Genomic DNA, 22,241 nt, shown 5'->3' on the forward strand with positions numbered 1-22,241 from the left:
CCTATGAAATCTCTCTCTCTCTTTCTCTCTCTATACAATAAATGTATTTATTTTGTAGGTTGATCCTAGCAGCACTGCACTACAATGAGAACTCTGGCAGGAAGCATGCCAAAACCAGTACAGGACAACTCCAATACACTGTGAAATTCGCCAAAGCAAAGAAAGGTGGTCATGTAGTTAGACGTGTGAATACAGCAGCTACATATGGTAAGAAAGTGAAAGTGAGAGAATAATAACATTAATTATACCGTTTTACCAAATTAATGAAAAACATTCAATCTTGAACAACATTATTGTGTAAATATTGAAAATTGAGCTATGTGAGAATGGAGTGTACAGTTTCAACTACAATGATTAATTATGCAAAGTGCCTCAGGGCATGCTATGCATAATTGGGGGACTAGAAAATATAGTATAATTCTTGATTATAAAACATCTTTTTTGCAGAGTATGTTACCGAACTCTTGACCGAGACTCTACGCTTGTGCGAAAACAATGTCGATGAGGAACCTTTCGATGTCCCAGATCCACTCAGCAGTCGATGGAAAAAACCAGACAAGAGAGAGGTTGTTGCACTGTTTAGAAGCAGATTTAATCACTGAACTGACAATCAGTTTTGTTATTGACTCTAATCAACTGCTGGATACTTGAACGAGGTGTAGATGTCAGATGGAAACGTCGCCTGGATCTTTTTAATGGCACATGATGGCAGTGGGATTCTGTGGTTCTTACCAAGTATTCCCCAGCAAAATCTCACTAGCTGGCGGTATGCCACATAGCGATACATTCTGTAAAATACAAGATCATAAATGTCAATGGTAATCGCTTAAACCTTATTTGCTTATTTATCTATTTATTCTGTAACTTTGCCAGAGTGACCCAAAAATAATAACCCCAAAAAAATGACTTCCCAAAAATACATCAAATTTCTGAGCTCTACAAATTTGTGAACACAAGTAACTTACTCATTACGTGGCTGATCACCTGCTTGTTGTCTGTCCCTCTTTGAATAATGATGGTAGGCTGTCTGCAACACCCAAACGTCCAGACAATTTGATTGGAATCCTGGGTGATCTATTACGCAGGTTATGTTTGCACCATCTCCCTCATATTCATTGAATTCCTCCATTTTGGCCACCATGACATCCTTTTCTTGGCAGCATTGGCACTCTTCAATTGTTTCCATGATTGTACATTTTTCACATGTACACCTAAATGTACAAAAGATAGTTGAGAAATAATTGCATTTTTAGGAGGAGACCTACTTCTGTGGTGAGTTCCAAGCCTAGCAGAGTGTGATGCAGTTACCTGAGCCAAGTGTCTATGAATTATAATCAAATGTATACCAGTAAATGGTAAATGGACTGTACTTATATAGCTGCTATGTATTATTATTTATTTTACTATATATGAACATCTCTATGAATTATAATCACATGTATACCAGTCTGTGTTCTGTTGCCTGAGCCAAGTGTGCCTGCTATGTATTATTATTTATTTACTATATGAACATCTCTATGAATTATAATCAAATGTATACCAGTCTGTGTTCTGTTGCCTGAGCCAAGTGTGCCTGCTATGTATTATTATTTATTTACTATATATGAACATCTCTATGAATTATAATCAAATGTATACCAGTCTGTGTTCTGTTGCCTGAGCCAATGTGCCTGCTATGTATTATTATTTATTTACTATATATGAACATCTCTATGAATTATAATTAAATGTATACCAGTCTGTGTTCTGTTGCCTGAGCCAATGTGCCTGCTATGTATTATTATTTATTTACTATATATGAACATCTCTATGAATTAAAGTCAAATGTATACCAGTCTGTGTTCTGTTGCCGCACCGGATCTCCGCCAAATCCAGGATCATCGTCCCCATTTTCGCTCCCGTCTGTATCTCTACCGCTACTTGAATACTGTGGCTCAAACTGGTATGGTTCCACCACGTTAGACTCGCCCGCATGATCTGATTCCACCACACCGGCATCCTCTTCAATAAAATCCTCCTCTTCTTGAAAGTGCACCGAGTCTATTGACGACTCACTGTCACTCGATGCTGTCAAAATGTCCGAGCCAGAGTCCGACATCAGCCATATAGTTAGTGTATTATTCAAAAAGGGTTCTACTCGTGACGTGCGTGACGCCACTAACCGGCGAAAGCTGTTTGGTCCGGAGCGGTCGTGTAACATCGGAAGCGAGCATGGAAAGTTGTAATAAATCACGATTTATAAATACAGCGGGCATATTGTCATTAATGACAAATGATTTCCCATTAATAATAGTATATATTATCCTAATAAGAACAGTGTTGTCCTTCATTTCGTAAGCTCTTTAAGAATTGATACTACCGAACAATTATTCTCTTCAAATAAGTAAACTTTTTGGGGTTTTATGCAAAGTACTATGTTTTCATGTGTGTAAACCTCTTCAAAGACGTGTATGCTAGCCATGTGCTTGCTGGCATTCTTTAGTTATGCTCAAAGTTACCTAGAATTGTAACTACCGAAACAGTCACTACCGAAATATATGGTAACGTTTTAATGGTGACATGATCATTTTGGTAGTGACACAATGGAATGGTAAGTAATTAAATCCCATCATTTTGAAATAAACGTGTTCTAAAGCCTGAATATCAGTGTGTAACTTTAAGAATGGAACACATCATCTCTTAAATAAAGCACATTTTTGGGGGTTTTATGCAAAATATTATGAATGCAAAGCTATTCCTATAGCCATGTGTTTTGCTCACAGACTATATATATTGCTAGAGGGTCCTGGAAGCTGGTCACGGGAAAAGGGCCTGCCGACAGCTTTGGAGCCACCATGAAGAGAACTGCTATGGCTACCTGTGTATATACATATACATTTGCGTGCATTTCCTGTTCGGAAAGTGGCAATGTACTGAGAGTGGAGGTGTCCTGAGATTAGCGCCTGCAGGCAGGCTCCATGGACCTGTCAGCTCCGGACTGCGCAAAATGCGTATATGAAGCGCCACGTCATGAACGCAATCTACCCTCGTGGGGGCGCGCTCATGTGATTGGCTTAGACTGGAGGAGACATCTGATTGGCTATGGAGAGGCGAAGTCCCTCCCCTTCCGGGAGCCTCCATGGGACCCCGGAAGCGGAAAATTATACATTGAATTCAATGGAGAGAGAAAACGTATCTTTTGATCCCGTTTGAATTGTGCCACGAATGACACATATGATGTTTGTCAATTTAAAAGAACATTTTGCAAGTCAAAAAAAATAAAATGTGTCGTAAAACTGTGAAGTAACAAATTTTTTTGTGTTAAGCCGCTCAGTGAACTACATGTCTCTGGTCCCGCACAATACGCGTCACCAACACAAAGATGACCGTCACGTTGGCACATTTCACCTCATTCTTTCAGAATGAGAATAAAAGTATAAAACGAGGTGAAAATCACTACAAGTCTGGGCACGTTGAGAGCTGTACATACACGAAAGGGGAGTTAGTCGGTTCTGTAAGAGCCAGCATGCGGGACCGGCTTTACAAGGTTTCGGTGAGTAATATGAGTGCAATGTTTAAGGTTAATGTCAGTCAATAAGGAGGAGAATGAAAAAGAAGATGATGAACCACAGACCCGGCATATAATGACTGCAGTGTGCAGGGCTGTGTTAATTTATGTTACTGTTATCAATAGCATTAGTTGACTGAGAAAACCGTCAAGAAAAAAAGTTTAGCGATGTTACGAGTCGACTAGCATAATATGAACCACGGCTGTGATTGACAACCTGGACAGCCAGTCAGAAGCTAGAATGCCAACCTAGAGAGCCAATCAGAACCTAGAACGGGTGTACTGTATACGGGGGTGTATGCTGTGGATAACATTAGTGTTCACAAGAACAAGGTACACTCCCGTGTTTTGTTTTATTTGCTCTTCAGATTGAAGCGGCCAGTTTTATATCGACTAAATGTGTAATCTCCTTTTTACATTTCGTTGTGTCATTTGAGTTTATTTGCTGTGTGTAGATTCAAGGATTTTGGTTATCTTGTCAATTTGTTTGGTTATCTAGGCACAGCTGTGTGTGACTCCCTCTGGTACACTGGTATGTGTTTTCCTAATGTAGAGAGTATTGATTAATTCATAAACTACACACTGAGTCTAGATCCTGACCAAATCCTTTTTTGTTGATCAAATGTTTTTCAAAAATGTAATACACATTTAAAAAAATACAATGTACAATCACAACCAATACAACACAAATTACAAAAAATTCAGAAAAAACAAACAACAACAATCAGACAAGAGGACAAAACTATGGAAAAATAAACCCTCCCACCCCCAGATCTGGACCATCCTTGTATTGCTCATTCAATCTATTATAGCATGTTAACAAACATGGTACTTACTTTATTTGTACAGATCTACATGGGAGAGGATGGCGTGATGCAAGGCGCTGTCTGTGGTTGTGCACGGGGGATGTACAAATGCAGCCACGCTGCAGCATTGGCAATATTTGCCATGTGGCAGATCAGCTCCACAGAAGTTGAGTGCCAGTGGAGGAAGCCTGGCACTTCAAAAGTAGTCCAGCCGGTGTCTCAACTCTACCAACAGCAAGAGGAGACATACAACCCACTGGCCAGAGACATCGCCACTGAGGAAGTAGACTGGTTCAGGTCTGCACTGAGGGGCGCAGCGTGGCATGGCATGGCTTTTGTCACCTGAGCCAGAGCTGCAGCCTCAACATCAGGCCATTTTCAACGTGCCGGAGCTGGTGAAGGAGCGTGGGGGTCGGGGGCTTGAGGCAATTCTTGCCTCAATGCGACTGAGCAGAGACCAGCAAGCTGCCATCCAGACAGCCACCGTAGGACAGCGGACAAATCCTCAGTGGCAGTTACACAGGCAGGGCAGGTTGACAGCCAGCAATTTTGGTGCTGTGCTGAGGTCGGGACTTTCATCCACTCCATGCGCGTCCCTCATGAAGAGGGTGCTTGGGGGGTACAATTTAGACGGAGTCATGGCTGTCAACTGGGGAGTTGTAAACGAGGTGTGTTTGGCCTTTTAAGTGTGACACATATGTAGTGATAAATGCTTCACCTGACCACTGTTCCTAAATAAAAAAAGTTTTCTGCATCGTCAGTCATTTTTTCCAAATAAACAATATTTCACAAATTCTTCATGTCAACTTAAGAGCACAGCTGTATGTTGAGTGTCAGCTTTGCTTGGTTCATCTTACTGGGGGGCAGCTACATGGATGTCGGTGCAGTCCACAATCATTTTGCAGTTGAAGGCAGAATGAATTTATTATTGACTCAGAATGAAGCACAACTTCATGTCATACAATACATTGACTTTATTTGTAACTGTGTAAAAACATAAAGCATTTATTAGACCTGCAGGAACAGAGAATGGTGATGGATGGAGCTGGGAAGAGAGAAGAATAAAGAAAACAGATCAACTTTATCGGATATTAAAAATTCAATTTCAAAACAAGTTGCCGCTCCTACAGTTTTCTAGTATGTAAAGATGATTTCACATGATCTATGCAAAATATCACACTCAATACATGTGTCTCTCTGGGGGGTGCATTGTGCCTTTGATGTATATAAATAATATACCATAACCAAATACTATTATGTACAGTGGAAATCAGGTTGCCAGAGCAGGTCAGTCCAGTGTGCATGTTCCTCAGGGTCTCAGCAGTTACAGGTGAGGTAAAGAAAATAAAAGAGAAAAAGGTCAGTAACAACACTTTAAAGTAACAACACTGAATAATTATCTATTTTAATAATTTTCTCTCAGTAATCACTCAACTACTGTCTTTCCAACCAACAGATTGACTCACCCTCACTGTCATCACAATGACACATGTCCAGAAGAATGTCATGCAAAGCTCCCTGCCTGCCTGCCTTCCTTCGACTCTCCCTGAACTGCTTCCTTAGCACTCGGTGGAGGGCGCAGTAGGCCACTCTTCAAATGTTTCACGAAATACTTACCATGATGACTACTCTTACTGTTTAACATTTTGGTGTACTTCATGTAATAAAATAATAACTTAATGGTAAGGCTACTAAAAATGACAAGGCTAAGTAATGTAATGCTAACTAACGTGCTCGCTACTCGTCGCTACTAGCTATGACTATGTTCCATGCACAAGATGTATATTACCTATGATATTACCTGATATGTCTGATCCAGCGACTCCTGGTCCTTTCATCAGACGGGAAGCGATAGAACGAGCAAGTGGTATGATCACTTTTGTGATTACAACATGGTACAAAGCACACAGGCATCTTGTAAAAGTGAATTTATTGGAGCAATCTCTTATATTTATTGGAGGGAATAAATCAGTTATGAAATCTTCTTCTTCGCTTTAATTACGAGTCTTAACCACTTGGAGCATTATCGCCTGTGACATCACACGCGCGACCCAGAATGGGATTTGGGATTTGTAGTCTTTGTAGTCGCGTATTTTTCATAGTCTTATATTTCAACAGTTTTACGACAAAATGTGACTTTTTTGACATGGAAATTATTGTTTAAGATTGACAAACATCATATGTGTAGTTCGTGGCACAATTCAAACGGGATCAAAAGATACGTTTTCTCTCTCCATTGAATTCAATGTATAATTTTTCGCTTCCGGGGTCCCATGGACCGGAAGTAGATGGGCGTGACTTCGCCTCTCTATGGATAGAAAAAATTACAAGTACGAATCGGCTGACCGTCAGGGGAGTCTAAAAAAAACCCACACACGAATGCACAGCGATCCGTGCACAGAAAGCGGTTTGTGTTTGCAGGTTCAGAGGTTTTAAAAGGAAAACAAATGAATGGATCAAAAATACACATTTAAAACTTTTTTCTGTATTTCGATTTTATTTACATGTAGGATGAAACGGAACACATTTGTGTGTGCATTGAAAAACACAAGTGTGGATCCTTTTGCGGATCATGAAATACAAGTGTGAATTTTTCTGTGTGCATGTGTGTATCATGAGACTGTTCTGAGCCCATATAGCCAGTCTCTGCATTCCCCTTATTTCACAATAAGGGCAATGTCAACACAGACACCTGTCAACCCGCACTCTGCTGTTCCTCAGCACCACTCCCCCTCCCTCCTTCCCGCTGAAATTATGAATGAAAAGCGTATAGTAAGCATAGATAACACGGCAGAGTCCGTGACAGTTTGTTTTCATCTGATTTCAAATAAACAAAGTCTTGGTTTTTAGAATATTAAACTTGTTTTGCCAAATTCAGATGATAAATACTTTTAAGCTTGTAAAGGCATAATTACAAGCGGCAACTTAACGTCAAAGCAGGCATAACAACAGCCGGTGTTTCTTTTTTTTTAATCAAATGTAACAGCCGGTGACGGTACGTACGACGTAATGACGTCAATGACGTCACGCATTGTGATTGGCTGTACGGTAATTTACCCACGCTGTCTAGAGTATAGAGGGGTTTTTTGATCATTACATTACATTGAATTTAGCTGACGCTTAAGTGCATTCGACCAACAAGATAAAAACTTGAAGAAATACAATACAAACTTGAAGAAAAACAAAGACGAATGAGGAGAAGAATAAGAGAAATCGAAGGTAAGAAGTATAAAACGTAATATGGTAGGTAATATGTAATATGTTCAGTGCCGTTGGTACGTTAGTGGAAACAGTAACAACGGACTATTTTTCTTAGCGGATGCATGTCAATTCAAATCAATACATGCAACTATGTACAATATTTTCTTAGCCCTAATACTTAATACTACTTATTTCGTTTTGATTGTTATATTTGATTATATTATATATTATCAAGAAAATTATATATTATATATCAATATGATATACTTTTCTATATAATAGATTATCAAAAAAAGTATTTATTAAGTAAGGGATAATGTGCAGCAATCACAATCGAGTCCACAATCGAATCCATAAAGACAAAGTAAATCTGTTTACAGTTGTATCATATGGATGTTGAGAGGTATCCATATATATCTTCATTTTGCTCTCAAAGTGCACCAGATTGATGCATTTAACTTAAATATTTTTTTAAAAATCACTCCAAAGGGAGTGCTTGTTCTTCCTTCTGTCTGTCTGTATCTGTGTATTCTCATGTTCCGATTAACCCAGCCAAATTTGTCTTCTTTTGTGTCCATATCGACGCCGGGATCTTGAGTCGAGGCTGATCCTCTTGCTGTGGTCCCGCATCCTGGATCCTCTATCCTGAGTTCTGAATTAAGTCGTGGACTTCGGGTGGTGGTCTCGTCGTGCTGCCTCCCTGAAGGCTCCCACAGGATTGTTGACATCTTCGTGGATTCATCCTCTTATTATAGACACATGCATTTCCTGACATTCGGTCTACCTATGTTGTAAAATGTATTATCTCTTCGATTTACACACGGCATCTATTGCACGTCTGTCCTGGGCATTGTGATGCGTTGTGAGCTTGTAGATCGTCTATTTCTGGCTAATAATCCCCCCAAAATGTGGATGCTGGGGTTCAAGTGGTAAAAGGTAGTGCAAGTGATATATTGTTTTGTTAAAACAAATGTTTTTTGGTTAAAAATATAAAGCTTTATAATCTGATAGTTATCATTGTTAGGTGCAAATTTCAGTTGCACAGTACAGATATGACAAATAAATTATACAAAGCAATGACTGACAATGACCTGATACCAACAATCAATACAAATGTTCTATGGCCAGTATTCTATAAAGTGGAAATAGCCGATCTACAAGCTCACGTCACAACAAGTTGCGTTGTGACGTGAGATTGTATATCTGTATTTTTAAACATGGAAATGATTATGCAAATAATTGCCACTATCTCAAATTGCAATAATTGTGACAGGCCTACAGATGTAGCGATTCATTTCAGACAGTTTGAAACACGAGGGCCGTGATTGGTACGTGATCTGCCCTCGCTCAAGGGAAAACCTCCAGCTTGACTTGAGACCGCCCCCGTGATAGATAAATGTAATTTATAATGAAGCCAGCTGCAATGGATCATTGATCCACCAGGGGGTGCAGTGGGGTTCCACACTGGAGCTCATGTGAAATAAAGTCAGATACAGTACGCTGGATGTACAGCGGAACTTTGTTAAGATCCATATGTCACGGATATCATACTCTGTGCTAAATAAGAGACATGTAATCATTTACAAAACATCACCATGTTGTTATTTAACAAAATAATGTTGTTTAGTCGAAAAAAACGAACGGGAGGAAATGCAGCCCCAGGGGCGGCGCCAGGGGGGAGCTAGGGGGTGCTGAAGCACCCCCCAGGATTGCCAAAGCACCCCCTAAGCACCCCCAAGAAATATATGTTTGTTTGTTTTTTCAATTTTTTTATTAAATTAAATTAGAAAAATTATTTATTACATCAATGCAAATGTGAAACAAACAAATGTTTGACCAAAAACATAAAGCCAACACAGGTGATTAGGCCAATGGCCAACACCCATTAGATTTTTGACCTACCCATAGGCTAAATTACTTTGTGACACTTTAGTGACTTCCTGTTAGCTGGAGCGCCAAATTATTTGCTAACAGCAAAGTGAGAAATGGATCGTTTTTTAGTCCCTTAAAAAGGTCCACGTGTGGACACTCAATCAAAACCACCTGAAAGCGAGAGGGATTCTGCACATAATAGGCCTCGTGAGTACAAGTAGCTTACTTCTGGCTCATTGTGTTTCATTCAAGCTCGGCTCTGTGTGTGTGTGGCACGAGCCTGAAATTGCAAATCTGGCAACGCCCTCATTGAAAATAGTGGGAGGGCTTAACATTCCTCTATACTAGTCTTAGGCAGGTCGTAGGCAGGAAGCTTTAAGCTGGAGTCTGAAATGAAGTGCTGGATCTGTACATCTGGTCCCACAATTGTAACCACATTTACAATCTTTATGATTTTCATTTTTAAATTTCAGACCAGGAAGTTGATGAGGAAAATTTCCGCCTGTTGGATGCTATTGCCATTGCCTCGCTAATACCGAAAATTGGACACCGTGTCAAATTCCAGAAATATCACAAGGAACTTGTGAGTAAAGGGTTTGTTTTTATCTGAAGTGGCAGGTAAGTTTTCTTCTCTGCTCCATCCACTTATTTGTTTCACACCTTGCCTTGCCCTTTAAGAAGTGTCAGCTACAGTAGTTAATGATGGCATATACATTCTTCCGCTGCAGACAAGTCATACCCGGTGAAGCTAAGGGTCATGAATAGCATGAATAGTGCTTCAACATCCTGGCAGTGCCACGAACATGGTTGCAGGCATTATTTTGGGTATGTGCGGTCTTTCAGAAGACACCTTGTGCAGTATTCTGTCCCAGACCATTATCATGGCACTGAACAGCATTCCAGGGGCGCCTCAAGAGCATCCATTTCAGTTCCCATGAATGTAGACAATTCTGATCCTGTAGAGGTAAAAAATGAACATGATGGTTACTGGGATGACTTGGAACCAGAAACCATAACCGAGCGAATAGCTCTGTTTTTGGCAACCCTTAAGGCTAAATCGGCACAGACCTACAGTACAGTACGTTTTGTTGTGCAACAAACATCAAGTTTGGCTTCGGACATTGTCAGTTCACTCCAGAGGAAGATAATGTATCTGTTTGAGAAATTTGGTCATAGGGATGATCCCGGGGTAAAGGAACTGACCCATGATTTTGAGGCAGCAGCTAGTCCATTCGAAGGGTTTGAATCAGAATTCAAACAGATTCAGTATTTTGTCAAGTCAGGCAACTTCATTGACCCTGTAGAGGAGGCGTTCACTGGAGAGTCCTTTGTGCAGAGAAGGGCCTCTGCTACTGGGACAGTTAGACAGGTTTTACTGCAAGATACGTTTTATCGTGTCCCCCTGAAACCTCTCTTGCTTAAAGTGCTTGAGATCCTTGGCATTTTGGTTGCCATCTTTGCCTGGCAGTAAAGAGAAGATGGAGTCCTTTCAGACTTCTATGATGGGGAATACTGTAAGCAGCATCCTCTCTTCTCCAGGGAAGTGTCTGTTCCACTTCTGTTGTATAACGATGACTGTGAAACATTCAACCCACTGGGATCAAAGGTTGCAGTGCACAAGTTGGGGTTCATTTACTTGGTCATCAAGAGTTTGCCCCCAGCGGTTTTATCAAAACTCTCATCACACTTTCTGGTGGCAGTTTACAAAGTGGATGATGCCAAAACCTATGGGATTGATAGTGTTCTGCGCCCAGTCATAGAAGAACTGAAGGATCTTGAGGTCAATGGGATCTCTCTCAACACACCTCACTTTAAGGGTGAAATTAGATTTTCAGTTGCCCAGTTGTGTGGGGACAATCTCGGCTTGAATGCCATTCTTGGATTTACTGAGTGCTTCTCCAGTAATTATTTTTGTCGCATCTGCAAGGCACACAAGACCATAACAAAGACACAGACAAAAGAGGATGCAACCCTGATCAGAAATGAAGCAAATTATGCTGCAGATGTTAGTCGTAATAGCCTGTCAGATACTGGTGTCAAGAGAGACAGTATTCTGAATAATTTATCCAACTTTAATGTGACACACAACAAGGTTTTGGATATTATGCATGACTTGTTGGAAGGGGTAGGTCCATTTGAACTGAAGTTGGTTCTTGCCTCCTTGATTGATGACAAACACCTCACCCTTGACACGCTCAACTTCAGAATCACCAGTTTTGATTATGGCTTTTCTGATGTCAAGAACAAGCGAACTGTGATTGGGAAGCAGGAACTTAAAATTCCAGAAAGGGCAATGCGTCAGTCTGCATCCCAAACATGGTGTCTTCTCAGGCATGTTCCGTGTATGATTGGGGACCTCATACCGGAAGAGAATAAACACTTGGAGCACTTGCTCCTCCTTCTGGAATGCATGGAAATTGTTTTCTCTCCATCTCTGACACCAGAAGTTACAGTTTATTTAGCCGCCATCATTGAATAGCACCACTCTCTCTTCCTTGAGCTGTACCCCCACAAGCACCTTATTCCAAAGCATCACTTAATGGTGCACTATCCAGGTGCAATACTGAAGTTGGGACCCCTGATTCAGTTCTGGGCAATGCGTTTTGAAGCGAAACATGCCTTTTTAAACGCATCTGCAACTTCAGAAATATTTTCAAGACAATGGCATTTAGGCATCAGATGACTCTGTGCTACTCCCTCCTCACTGGTGATGTATTCAAACCGGAAACTGAAATTGGTCCAGGTCACAGTACCCTGCTGGCTGTAATGGATGGTTTTGGTGAGGTAGAAAGTGGTCTTGAAGATATCCCACCCTTTACTGAAACCTTTGTGCCAACTTGGGTAAAGGTTAATGGTACACAATACAGACCTGGCGTGACAGTATTTCTGTCTTACGCTGCTGATGGATACCCCCAGTTTGGCCTAGTGAAAAATATTGCAGTCTTGGATCACTCAGTCAAGCTTGTTGTCCAAAAGTGTGATACAGTATTTGATAGGCATTTGTTTGCTTATGGTGTTGAGGCAACCACTAATGTGTTTGCTGTTGATCAGAGTTCCCTCCAGGGCTATCACGGTCTCCATGCAGTGAAGTCCTACAGAGATGATGACAATTACTCATACGTTTCACTTAGATACAGAGTCTTTTAACCACTGCATCCAAATTCTGGGGGGGGGGGGGGATATTTGCCCCAAAAAAGCAGATCTACAAGCTCACATCGTGTCGTCTTGCAACACGTTGTGAGCTTGTAGATCTGCTATATTTGGTGAAGAGAATTTGAGTAGAAATTTGGTGTTGACCGGAAAAGAGGTCAAATTACATACATGTACACTTTTCTAAATTGAGAGGGTTTAAGTGGTTAAGATTATGTGCTCTGGCCATCTGACATTTTTGTAGCCTATTCTGGGGTGAACATTGGGCAAATAGCAGATCTCAAGCTCACAATGCGTTGCAACACAAAGCATTGAGAGCTTGTAGATTGGCTATTGTCTGCAAAGATATTTGGTGTAGAGAGAAATTAGAAATGATCTCCACTAGGCCAGATTGGCTTAGCCTGGCATTGCCAGACTGATCACGTGAGATCACTAACAAGTTCCTCCACGGTAGGAACGTAAAAGTAAATTATAGTCTGGAATGGAATATGAAAAATCTGAATGATACATCTTGATCACATGGCTGTATAGATGTGTACCATTTGTATGAGTTTTGTTCAAAATCTGTAGAAGTAGCAGCAAAAAGTGTGTTTTGGAGAAAATGCACACTGGTGGAAAATCTAGTCCAGCATAAATGGTCATGACTAGGGATGCCAGCGATTATTCGATTTTTTGAATATTCGTTACAGTCTCCATAATAGCCGTTGGAGCGGCGGCGAATAATCGATTAATATTCGCCAGGGCTGTCCGATTTTCGAATTTGATCATGGTCAGTTTCTGGCATCCCTAGTCGTGACTTATATGGGGAGTTGAGTCATGAGCCTGTACGACCAAGGGTTCAAGAGTTATAGGCCAAAACATGGAAGTGGGCTGTTGCCACCATGAGGCGATGTGAAAAGTGTGGGGCAGAGGTTCTTCCTTAGTCTACTGGGAGTGTGCATGCAAAGTTTCACACTTATCGGTCCAGCTGTGCTGATGATTAGCTGCTCACATATGGGTAGGATTGATTTAGGACATTTGTGATGGCATTGCCTGATCCCGTCTCTGTAAATACAGTTGACAGAATTCTGAAGTTGACTGTTCTATCATCTATATGTTTTAAGAAGTCTTTGGAATCATCCCTTAACCGATTCTCTACAGACTTCCATTGCCACTAACGCACCAAGTTTTGCAGAGGGTTCTCCAAGTTCTGCAGACACTTCAATGGAGGAATCAGTGGAGGAATCCACATCAAGTAATCTCCTGAGTGAGACTTTGAACCTGCAATCATCATTTGTAAGTATTGACTAAAGAAATCCAAGTTAAAATGCAATACTAATGATACTGAATTTTAATTTATTCAACGATTTGTTAATTTAACATGTATTTGCACAATTGTCAAGTTATTTGATGAGATGTTAGTACTAAAACATACTCCTAGGTTCACTTGATGTTTTTGTGTTCGTGGGTTGTGACTGACTGACAGTGTGACTTGAGTTCTGTCTTTTCTCTCATCTTTCTTTCTTCTCTTTCTGCGGACTGCGCCCCTGGCCAGTGTAATAACTGGATGGGGGGCACACACTACAAATCCTGAACCAACGAACCTAAATATTTGAGGAAAAAAAGTCCTCACAAAGTTGTCAGTTTTTCATTGTGATTCATTCTATGTTTATTAGGCAATTCGCCAGATTCTTCAAGGCACTACTCAGGGGAAAGAAATAGTACAGAGTTTAGAAGAAAAGCGCTCCATCATCAGAAAGCAGAGAAAGCAACTTGTAAGACTACTTGTATCTCACCTGCTGGAAACCAATGGTGAAACGTGAGGGAGCCGCATATTAATTATTCTGTGAACATACACTTTCAAACAGATGACATAAGACATTTCAGTAAAGTAAATGTACGATGTTGCTGCAACACTGGCTATCACACACCTTCAACAACAACAACAACAACAACCAAGGAGTGCATGCGGTGAACAGCAGAACTCAAATGCACTTTAAAACGCATCACAATTCAGTGTTCAATTCATGGATTTAAATCGTCATATACAGTGGGGCAAAAAAGTATTTAGTCAGCCACCAATTGTGCAAGTCCTCCCACTTAAAAAGATAAGACGCCTGTAATTTTCATCCTAGGTACACTTCAACTATGAGAGACAGAATGGGGGGAAAGAATCCAGGAAATCACATTGTAGGATTTTTAATGAATTAATTGGTCAATTCCTCTGTAAAATAAGTATTTGGTCACCTACAAACAAACAAGATTTCTGGCTCTCACAGACCTGTAACTTCTTCTTTAAGAGCCTCCTCTGTCCTCCACTTGTTAACTGTATTAATGGCAACTGTTTGAACTCGTTATCAGTATAAAAGACACCTGTCCACAACCTCAAACAGTCACACTCCAAACTCCACTATGGCCAAGACCAAAGAGCTGTCAAAGGACACCAGAAACAAAATTGTAGACCAGCACCAGGCTGGGAAGACTGAATCTGCAATAGGTAAGCAGCTTGGTGGGTCATTTTTTTTATGTGGTGCCTTTGGTGTCCCCAGTACAAAATATGTTGTATTTTGTCTAAATTTGGACAAATACTAATTACATTTTGGTTTTAATGTGTGTTCAATTGTTAATTTATTATTAATACAATGATATGCACATCTAAGTAGTTTTTTTCATTTTAAAAGCTTTGGTTGAAGGGATATCGAGGAGTTTTTCCATGTCCCCACTGCTGGTCATCCAACTTAGATCTAAAATATAGCTATTAAAAACAAATTAATTTATAAATATGTTATTATTATTTTATTTAACTTGTCAAAATCTATCTAATCAAATAATGTTTTAATTCAAATTGTGAACAAAAAAAACAAAAAAATGACTTTGAATGTTCGTCCCCGCGGGTCGCTGTCCACCCTGTTGAGCTGTGTATCTGTCCCTTTAAGAAAATTACATTATTTCTCAGTGACATCACACCATCACACCTATGAAATTAAATGACACCAGAGGCGGGAAATTCAACTAAGGTAAGCTGTGTGGGTTTATTCTGCTCTTACAACAGATTTTGATGTTTCTGTCAATTTAGTTTGATGTGTTTGAACATAACATGTCCAACCTGTTAGGCCTAAGTATGAAGGATATTAATCGAATTTTATTATTTAAAAAAGTTTCTTTAAAAAGTGATTGATTCCTAATAAAGTATCCAAGGTCATGCTAGCAAATTCAAAAAGAAATCAACTGTGGGAGCAATTATTAGAAAATGGAAGACATACAAGACCACCAGTGGCGGTTCTACGGGGTGGCAGGTGGGGCAGCTGCCACCTCAGAAAAATGCCTTGCCACCCCAGTTGACAGCTTTGTTTTGAAAGAAAAGTTGTGGCTCATCGGACATTTATGAGAGAAAATCTCTAATGTTCGAGTGCAAGTGAATGCAGCACAAGACGTGAGCCTCGTAACCCCTCCCCCGGCCCTGGTGCGAGCCTGGAAATATGATTGGCTGCGATTTCATTTGAACGGGGGGACAGCGCAAAACGAGAGGCATTTCGGATCCAAGTAGACGGAAGGAATGAGGTGTTTGCGGTCTACAATGACAGAGAAGAGTCTGTCAAGTTTGGCTGTAAGGCAAGGCAAGTTTATTTATATAGCACTTTTCTGTATGCGACAATTCAAAGTGCTTTACAAAACAAATTAAAAGACTTTTTAGGATAAATACAGTAAAAACACATATACAGTGGGGCAAAAAATTATCTAGTCAGCTACCAATTGTGCAAGTTCTCCCACTTAAAAAGATGAGAGAGGCCTGTAATTTTCATCCTAGGTATACCTCAACTATGAGAGACAAAATGAGAAAAACAGACAATCCAGACAATCACATTGTCAGATTTTTAAAGAATTCATTTGCAAATTATGGTCGAAAATAAGTATTTGGTCAATAACAAAAGTTAATCTCAATACTTTGTTATATACCCTTTGTTGGCAATGACAGAGGTCAAACGTTCTCTGTAAGTCTTCACAAGGTTTTCACACACTGTTGCTGGTATTTTGGCCCATTCCTCCATGCAGATCTCCTCTAGAGCAGTGATGTTTTGGGGCTGTCGCTGGGCAACACGGACTTTCAACTCCCTCCAAAGATTTTCTATGGGGTTGAGATCTGGAGACTGGCTAGGCCACTCCAGGACCTTGAAATGCTTCTTACGAAGCCACTCCTTCATTGCCCGGGCGGTGTGTTTGGGATCATTGTCATGCTGAAAGACCCATCCACGTTTAATCTTCAATGCCCTTGCTGATGGAAGGAGGTTGTCACTCAAAATCTCAGGATACATGGCCCCATTCATTCTTTCCTTTACACCAGAGGTGCCCAGTACGTCGACCGCGGTCGACCGCAATGCTGGTAGATCGCGAGTCATTCATAAATTAAAAAAAATCCAGCTCCGTTAAAATAGACAAAACAGGTTTTGATCCCTCCTCCTTTGGCCTCCCTGCCACTTAATTCAGGAGTTGACTTGATTGACAGAAAAAGCGACCTATTGCTTTCCAGTCTGTTAACACAGAATGCAAAGCGATACAAAATCAGTCAAGTGCCGGGAGAGACCAACAACAAAATGAGTGCGGGAATGAGCAAAAAGCTAAAGACATACCACTTCCACACAGAATGGGAGGGAGAATCTTTTTTGTGATGTCACATTCAAAGGTTATTTGCCTTATTTGTAAAGCAAGCGTCGCTCTGCCAAAGAAAGGTAACGTGGAGAGGCATTATCGGAGTGTTCACAAGGCATATGACAGCGACTTCCCTCCGAGTAGCAAGTTGAGAAAGAGAAAGGTCATGTATTATTGCTACACAAACATTATCTCTTTGTCTTAGTGTCGCCAACTCAACTTTTCATGCAAAAAGACAAACAAATCTATGTCTATGGTCGGTGTATTTTCTATCTTTCCAATCCAGAAGAGATCTCTCTCTCCCCCGTCTGTTTGCAAGGGGGCGGGGCAGTTTACACACACGCATCTGCTACATGCAGCAACACACGGAGGAGATGGTGGAGAGAAGTGCTCCAAGGTGTGGTTACATGTTACCCGTCTTGAGGTAGACAATGCTCGTCACCAAAAGTGTTTAGCATGTAAGGGCGGTAACACGAGCAATTTGTCTAAACATTTAGCAAAAGTGCACCACATTCAGACGGAGGAATGCACCGGGTTCGACTGTCTTTCGAGTAGCTCTGTAGCCCCATCCACGAGTAACGTTTCCACGTCAGGTGTTATGTATGCTAGCAGCCAGGGCCGGACCTAGCACATTTGGTGCCCTAGGCGAGCTTCACCACTGCGCCCCCCCCCAAAAAAATATCAAAACATCTTAACAGTTATACAGTAAAGTACTGCAGCTTTATTTATTACAAGCAAGAACAAGAGCTAAGAATAAATGTAAAGTGCACACTAAAGAATTAAAACAAATAAACAACTTAGCTAACAAACAATAATAATATCAATAACAAACAATAAAAGAATGTGCAAATTTGCTTTCAAAGAAAATTAAGAAGAAATGTAAAGTGCACACTAAAGAATTAAAACAAACAACTTAGCTAACAAACAATAATAATAATAACAATAACAAACAATAAAATAACTTGCACATTTGCTTTAAAAGAAAATTATGTATTGTAAAATATGTTACACATGTCAAATAATCAAAATATAATATGCTAAATAAACAAACAAATACATAAAAATTACAAATTCACTTTGTCTCAAGAACTATTTACATTCCACTCCCTATCATCACACAAGGTTGGCCTACATATTAGCTCCTACTGGTTTCCATTTACAGTGCAATCCTTCTGGCCTTCCTCGCTGCAAAGTCATCAATCACATCATCATATGAAATCTGACCACCAACCTCATGGTTAATACTGATTACAGCCAGACCACTGAGGCGTTCTTGAGCCATGGTGGACCTCAGGTATGTTTTCAAGAGTTTTAATTTGGAAAAACTCCTCTCGGCTGAAGCTACTGTTACTGGTAGCGTTGCACTGATCCGCAGAGCAATACACAAGTTGGGATATATTTCGGTGAGCTGCTTTGTATGTATGAATTTCAACAACTCAAGAGTTGTCATGCTCTTTGATGGCAAGTCAGGTACATTTTCCAACTCCTGAGCCAGCTCCTTCCCATCCAAATCAGATTGCCCTCCATGGCTTAAGGTGTGTGCAAGTGCCTCTGCTTGCTTCATCAGCTCTTGGTGTGGCAGGTCTGGGAAGTTGTACAGAATGCCAAACTTGTCTTGCACATGTTCAAGAGTGGTAAACCTCTCCTTTTGTGCTGACACTGCAGCATCTACCACCACGTTAAAGAACGTTACCTCCAGATTTTGCAAGGCATTCCTCAATGGCTCATCAGGAGACTCATATGAGAAGTGCCTCTTTGTTGACTTCAGCCGCTTTTGCACAAGGACTGCATCCACATTCATGTCTTCACACATGTCCTTGGCTGATGTTTGTGAAGCCACAAAGCCTGTGGCTCTGTAGGATTTGAGAGCTTTTTCAGTCTTTTTCAGTAGACTTACTGCTACATCCACTTGCATTGTCTGGGACTGCAGGACTTTGCTCACCTGCTGAATTTGACTTAACATGTCATACCAGACCACTGTGCACAGTGAAAAGCGGAATGACCCCACTTCTTCTGCCAGAGACTGGGCTTCAATCCTGATGATTGGGTCTTTGGCCTGGTTTCTCACCTCAAGCAGTGCCTCTCTCACAGCTGCGGCTTCATATCGCAGAGGCTCCACAGCTTTCACTCTGCTCTCCCATCTGGTTTCTGACCACATTTTGAGTGAAAGGTTGACGTGTTTCTTGAGGATGGCCCATCTCTGTGTAGAGGCAGAAAACAGGCAGTATAGCTTCTGCACAATGCCAAAAAATGATATGGCATCTTTGGAGCTTTTGGCAGCATCAGCAATGACCAAATTGAGTGTATGTGCCCCACAAGGCACAAACAAAGCTCTTGGGTTCAACTGCAGTAGCCTGGCCTGTACTCCCTTGTTCTTCCCTCTCATATTTGCGCCGTTGTCATATGACTGTCCTCTGCAGTCATCAAAGGCAATCTGCAACTCCTCCAGCGTCTTCAAAATCAGGGCGGACAAACTTTCACCAGTGGACTCCTCTGCTACTAGGAATCCCATGAAGTGCTCTTTAATCTGGGGGTCTTCTTCCAGTGTCACAATTCTGATGACTACTGACAGCTGTTCAGTGTGGCTAACATCCGGGGTGCAATCTAAAATGAGGGAAAAGTACTTGCATTTCTTTATTTCTTGCACTATTGTTGATAGAATCTTTCCACTGATGCATTCAATCAACTCATTCTGAATGGTTTTGCCCAAGTAGCTGTGGTGGGATGTTTGACTTTTAATCTTGTGGATGTGGTCTTTCATCACTGGGTCAAACTGCGCCAAAAGCTCAACCTCTTTCAAAAAGTTTCCATTTGAAGGAGAGTATTTCTGTCTTTCCTCTCAATGCCATATTTCGCCCTGCCAGAGACTGTACAATAGCAACCAGTCGTGTCAGCACTGCTCTCCACCGACTCTTCTCTGCCTCAAGGAGGGCCTGCTCTTGTTTGTCTATTGTTGTACCTTGTTTTAATCGAACTGCCAATTCTTTCCATGACGCCAAATTGTTCAGGTGTTCCGGACTATTTTCATGGCTGGTCAAAGCAGCACTTGCATTTTTCCAATCCGACAGTCCTGCATTTGTTAAATTAATTTGTTTTGGAGATAAAAGTTGACAACAAAAACAAAAAAGACTGTTCTTCTTTTTTGAATATGTCACCCAACTTCTTTTGATCCTTTCTCCATTTACTAAGGTCCTGCTGAAGTACTGGTGGTGGCAACTTCTCCCATCATCTCTCCTTGGGAAAATGAAATCAGGTGTTATCTGATATGGTCCTCTCCGAACAAACTCTGTCCTCATTGTGTCTGTGAGATGTGAAGGGCAGTCAGCAGGATCGGTTGGTAGTGGATCGTCTGTCTTTGCTGCATCTGGAGGGCATGTGAACACACACACACACACACACACACACACACACACACACACACACACACACACACACACACACACACACACACACACACACACACACACACACACACACACACACACACACACACACACACACACACACACACACACACACACACACACACACACACACACACACACACACACACACACACACACACACACACACACACACACACTTCCAAAAAGGTTGGGACAGTGTGTAAAATGTAAATAAAAACAGAAAGCAATTATTTGAAAGCATGAGGACAATTAGGTTTATAGCTAAACATCTTTACATTCATAAGGCACACACCTGAGAAGAGTGTATGGGTGGAATCTGTGGTGCAATCAGGATGAGATGCAGCAGGCTGTTCTGACGTTCCTTGCAGTGGTTCTGGGCCTATACATATATAGAGAACACACAAGAGCAAATATATTGGCTGGATTAGAAATGGCACGACAGTCATTTTTACATTCAATTATTTATCATCACATCAGGAACATCTATTGACATATTGTACTCACCAGAACAAACAGACACAGTGGTCAGTGGCAGGGTGGAATCAGTGGTCATCTCATCAGGATGAGCAGCTTGCTGTTCTGACGTTCCTTCATGTGGTTCTAGGTCTATAAATATAGAAAGAACACACAAGAGCAAATATATTGACTGGATTTCACATTAAATTATTTATCATCAGGAACATCTATTGACACATTGCACTCACCTGAGGAAGCCGGCACAGCTGAGGTGCATGGCGGTTCCTTGTCAACTGATGCAGCAGATGGTCCCAGATATTTTAAAAGTGAATCTAAAATGATATAACAAAATGTGTATTATCAACATTGAATCATTTCCATTTGTTAAATGTAGCTATTATTTAGTTAGTAAGCATTAGGACAGCCTGACAGGTCTGATTCAACTAATCAAGAGCTATGCCTATCTTATTAGAACAGTTGAATCAGGTGTGTTAGTTCTGGGTTGGAACGAAAACATTCAACAGGACTGGAGTTGAGAACCACTGAGCTAGTTAGCTAACGTTAGCGCACATTATGACAGGGTTGAATTTGGCAAATGTTTGACTCGGATAGTCAATGTGCTTTCTGAGGTAAACTTAACGTTAGCTAACGTTACCAACTAACTAACATTCCACCACACTGGCTAGCTCGCTACACCAAAACTAACATTGTTTTTATTACTAATATTTCTATTTCATGACACAAAGAAAATAGCCTTATGACAGTTTCGACTGAATGGCAATAACAAACGCTGGCTAGCTAACGTTGGCTTAGCTAACTAGCAAGATTACATGATCCATTCGCTAATGTTGACAATACAATCAAAATTGCATACCTTTCACCTTGGCACGTTTCTCTTCTTCTTCTTTTCTTCTGTTTTTATACTGCGCCCCAGATGGCTTTTGCCTCTTCATAGTTCTCTAACGTTAGTCTTTCTTTCCTCAACGCTCAATTTGATAAACACTTGACCGATACCCATCAATGCACAGCGCTCTAGCATGTTCTGACTGTGAACACCTAAAGCCGAGGCTCTCCGACCGACCGTTTTAGATTTTTGGCTCATTTTCCCTTATGTTAGAATTTTTTTTTAATGTAAGAATAATGGTTGCAGATATAGAGGGGGGGCGCCAAAACTGC

General features: G+C 40.9%; 2 protein-coding genes across 4 annotated transcripts; both read right to left on the reverse strand.

Moving 5' to 3' along the window:
• Positions 1-503: 503 nt before the first annotated feature.
• Positions 504-2,107, reverse strand: LOC307022590 (uncharacterized protein). The gene is made up of 3 exons (XM_079655432.1): positions 1,833-2,107; positions 966-1,211; positions 504-788 (listed from the first exon to the last, which is right to left on the reverse strand). Exons 1-3 carry the CDS (start codon positions 2,096-2,098, stop codon positions 629-631), a joined length of 672 nt encoding a protein of 223 aa, XP_079511558.1. The 5' UTR covers positions 2,099-2,107; the 3' UTR covers positions 504-628.
• Positions 2,108-17,828: 15,721 nt separating this feature from the next.
• LOC307023189 (zinc finger MYM-type protein 1-like) lies at positions 17,829-22,241 on the reverse strand. 3 transcript variants are annotated; one of them, XM_079656300.1, is made up of 4 exons: positions 21,314-22,241; positions 21,114-21,215; positions 20,902-20,988; positions 17,829-20,566 (listed from the first exon to the last, which is right to left on the reverse strand). In XM_079656300.1, the coding sequence occupies exon 4, from the start codon at positions 19,961-19,963 to the stop codon at positions 18,359-18,361; it is 1,605 nt and encodes a 534-aa protein (XP_079512426.1). In that variant the 5' UTR covers positions 19,964-20,566; positions 20,902-20,988; positions 21,114-21,215; positions 21,314-22,241; the 3' UTR covers positions 17,829-18,358. The 3 variants fall into 3 exon arrangements, with proteins under 3 accessions (XP_079512426.1, XP_079512425.1, XP_079512424.1); XM_079656299.1 differs by having other exon boundaries at positions 21,114-22,241; XM_079656298.1 differs by having other exon boundaries at positions 20,902-22,241.

The sequence above is a fragment of the Notothenia rossii genome, assembly GCF_949606895.1.
Source record: "Notothenia rossii genome assembly, chromosome: 10".
NCBI lineage: Eukaryota > Metazoa > Chordata > Actinopteri > Perciformes > Nototheniidae > Notothenia > Notothenia rossii.

Bases quoted from the DNA above. Each gene is read 5' to 3' on its own strand.
- LOC307022590 (XM_079655432.1), bottom strand. From the start codon at position 2,098: ATGTCGGACTCTGGCTCGGACATTTTGACAGCATCGAGTGACAGTGAG. The intron at 1,212-1,832 runs GTATACATTTGA...TTGTACATTTAG, and splicing joins CGGCAACAGAACACAGACTG to GTGTACATGTGAAAAATGTA. The intron at 789-965 runs GTAAGTTACTTG...TGTATTTTACAG, and splicing joins GGTGATCAGCCACGTAATGA to AATGTATCGCTATGTGGCAT.
- LOC307023189 (XM_079656300.1), bottom strand. From the start codon at position 19,963: ATGAAAGACCACATCCACAAGATTAAAAGTCAAACATCCCACCACAGC.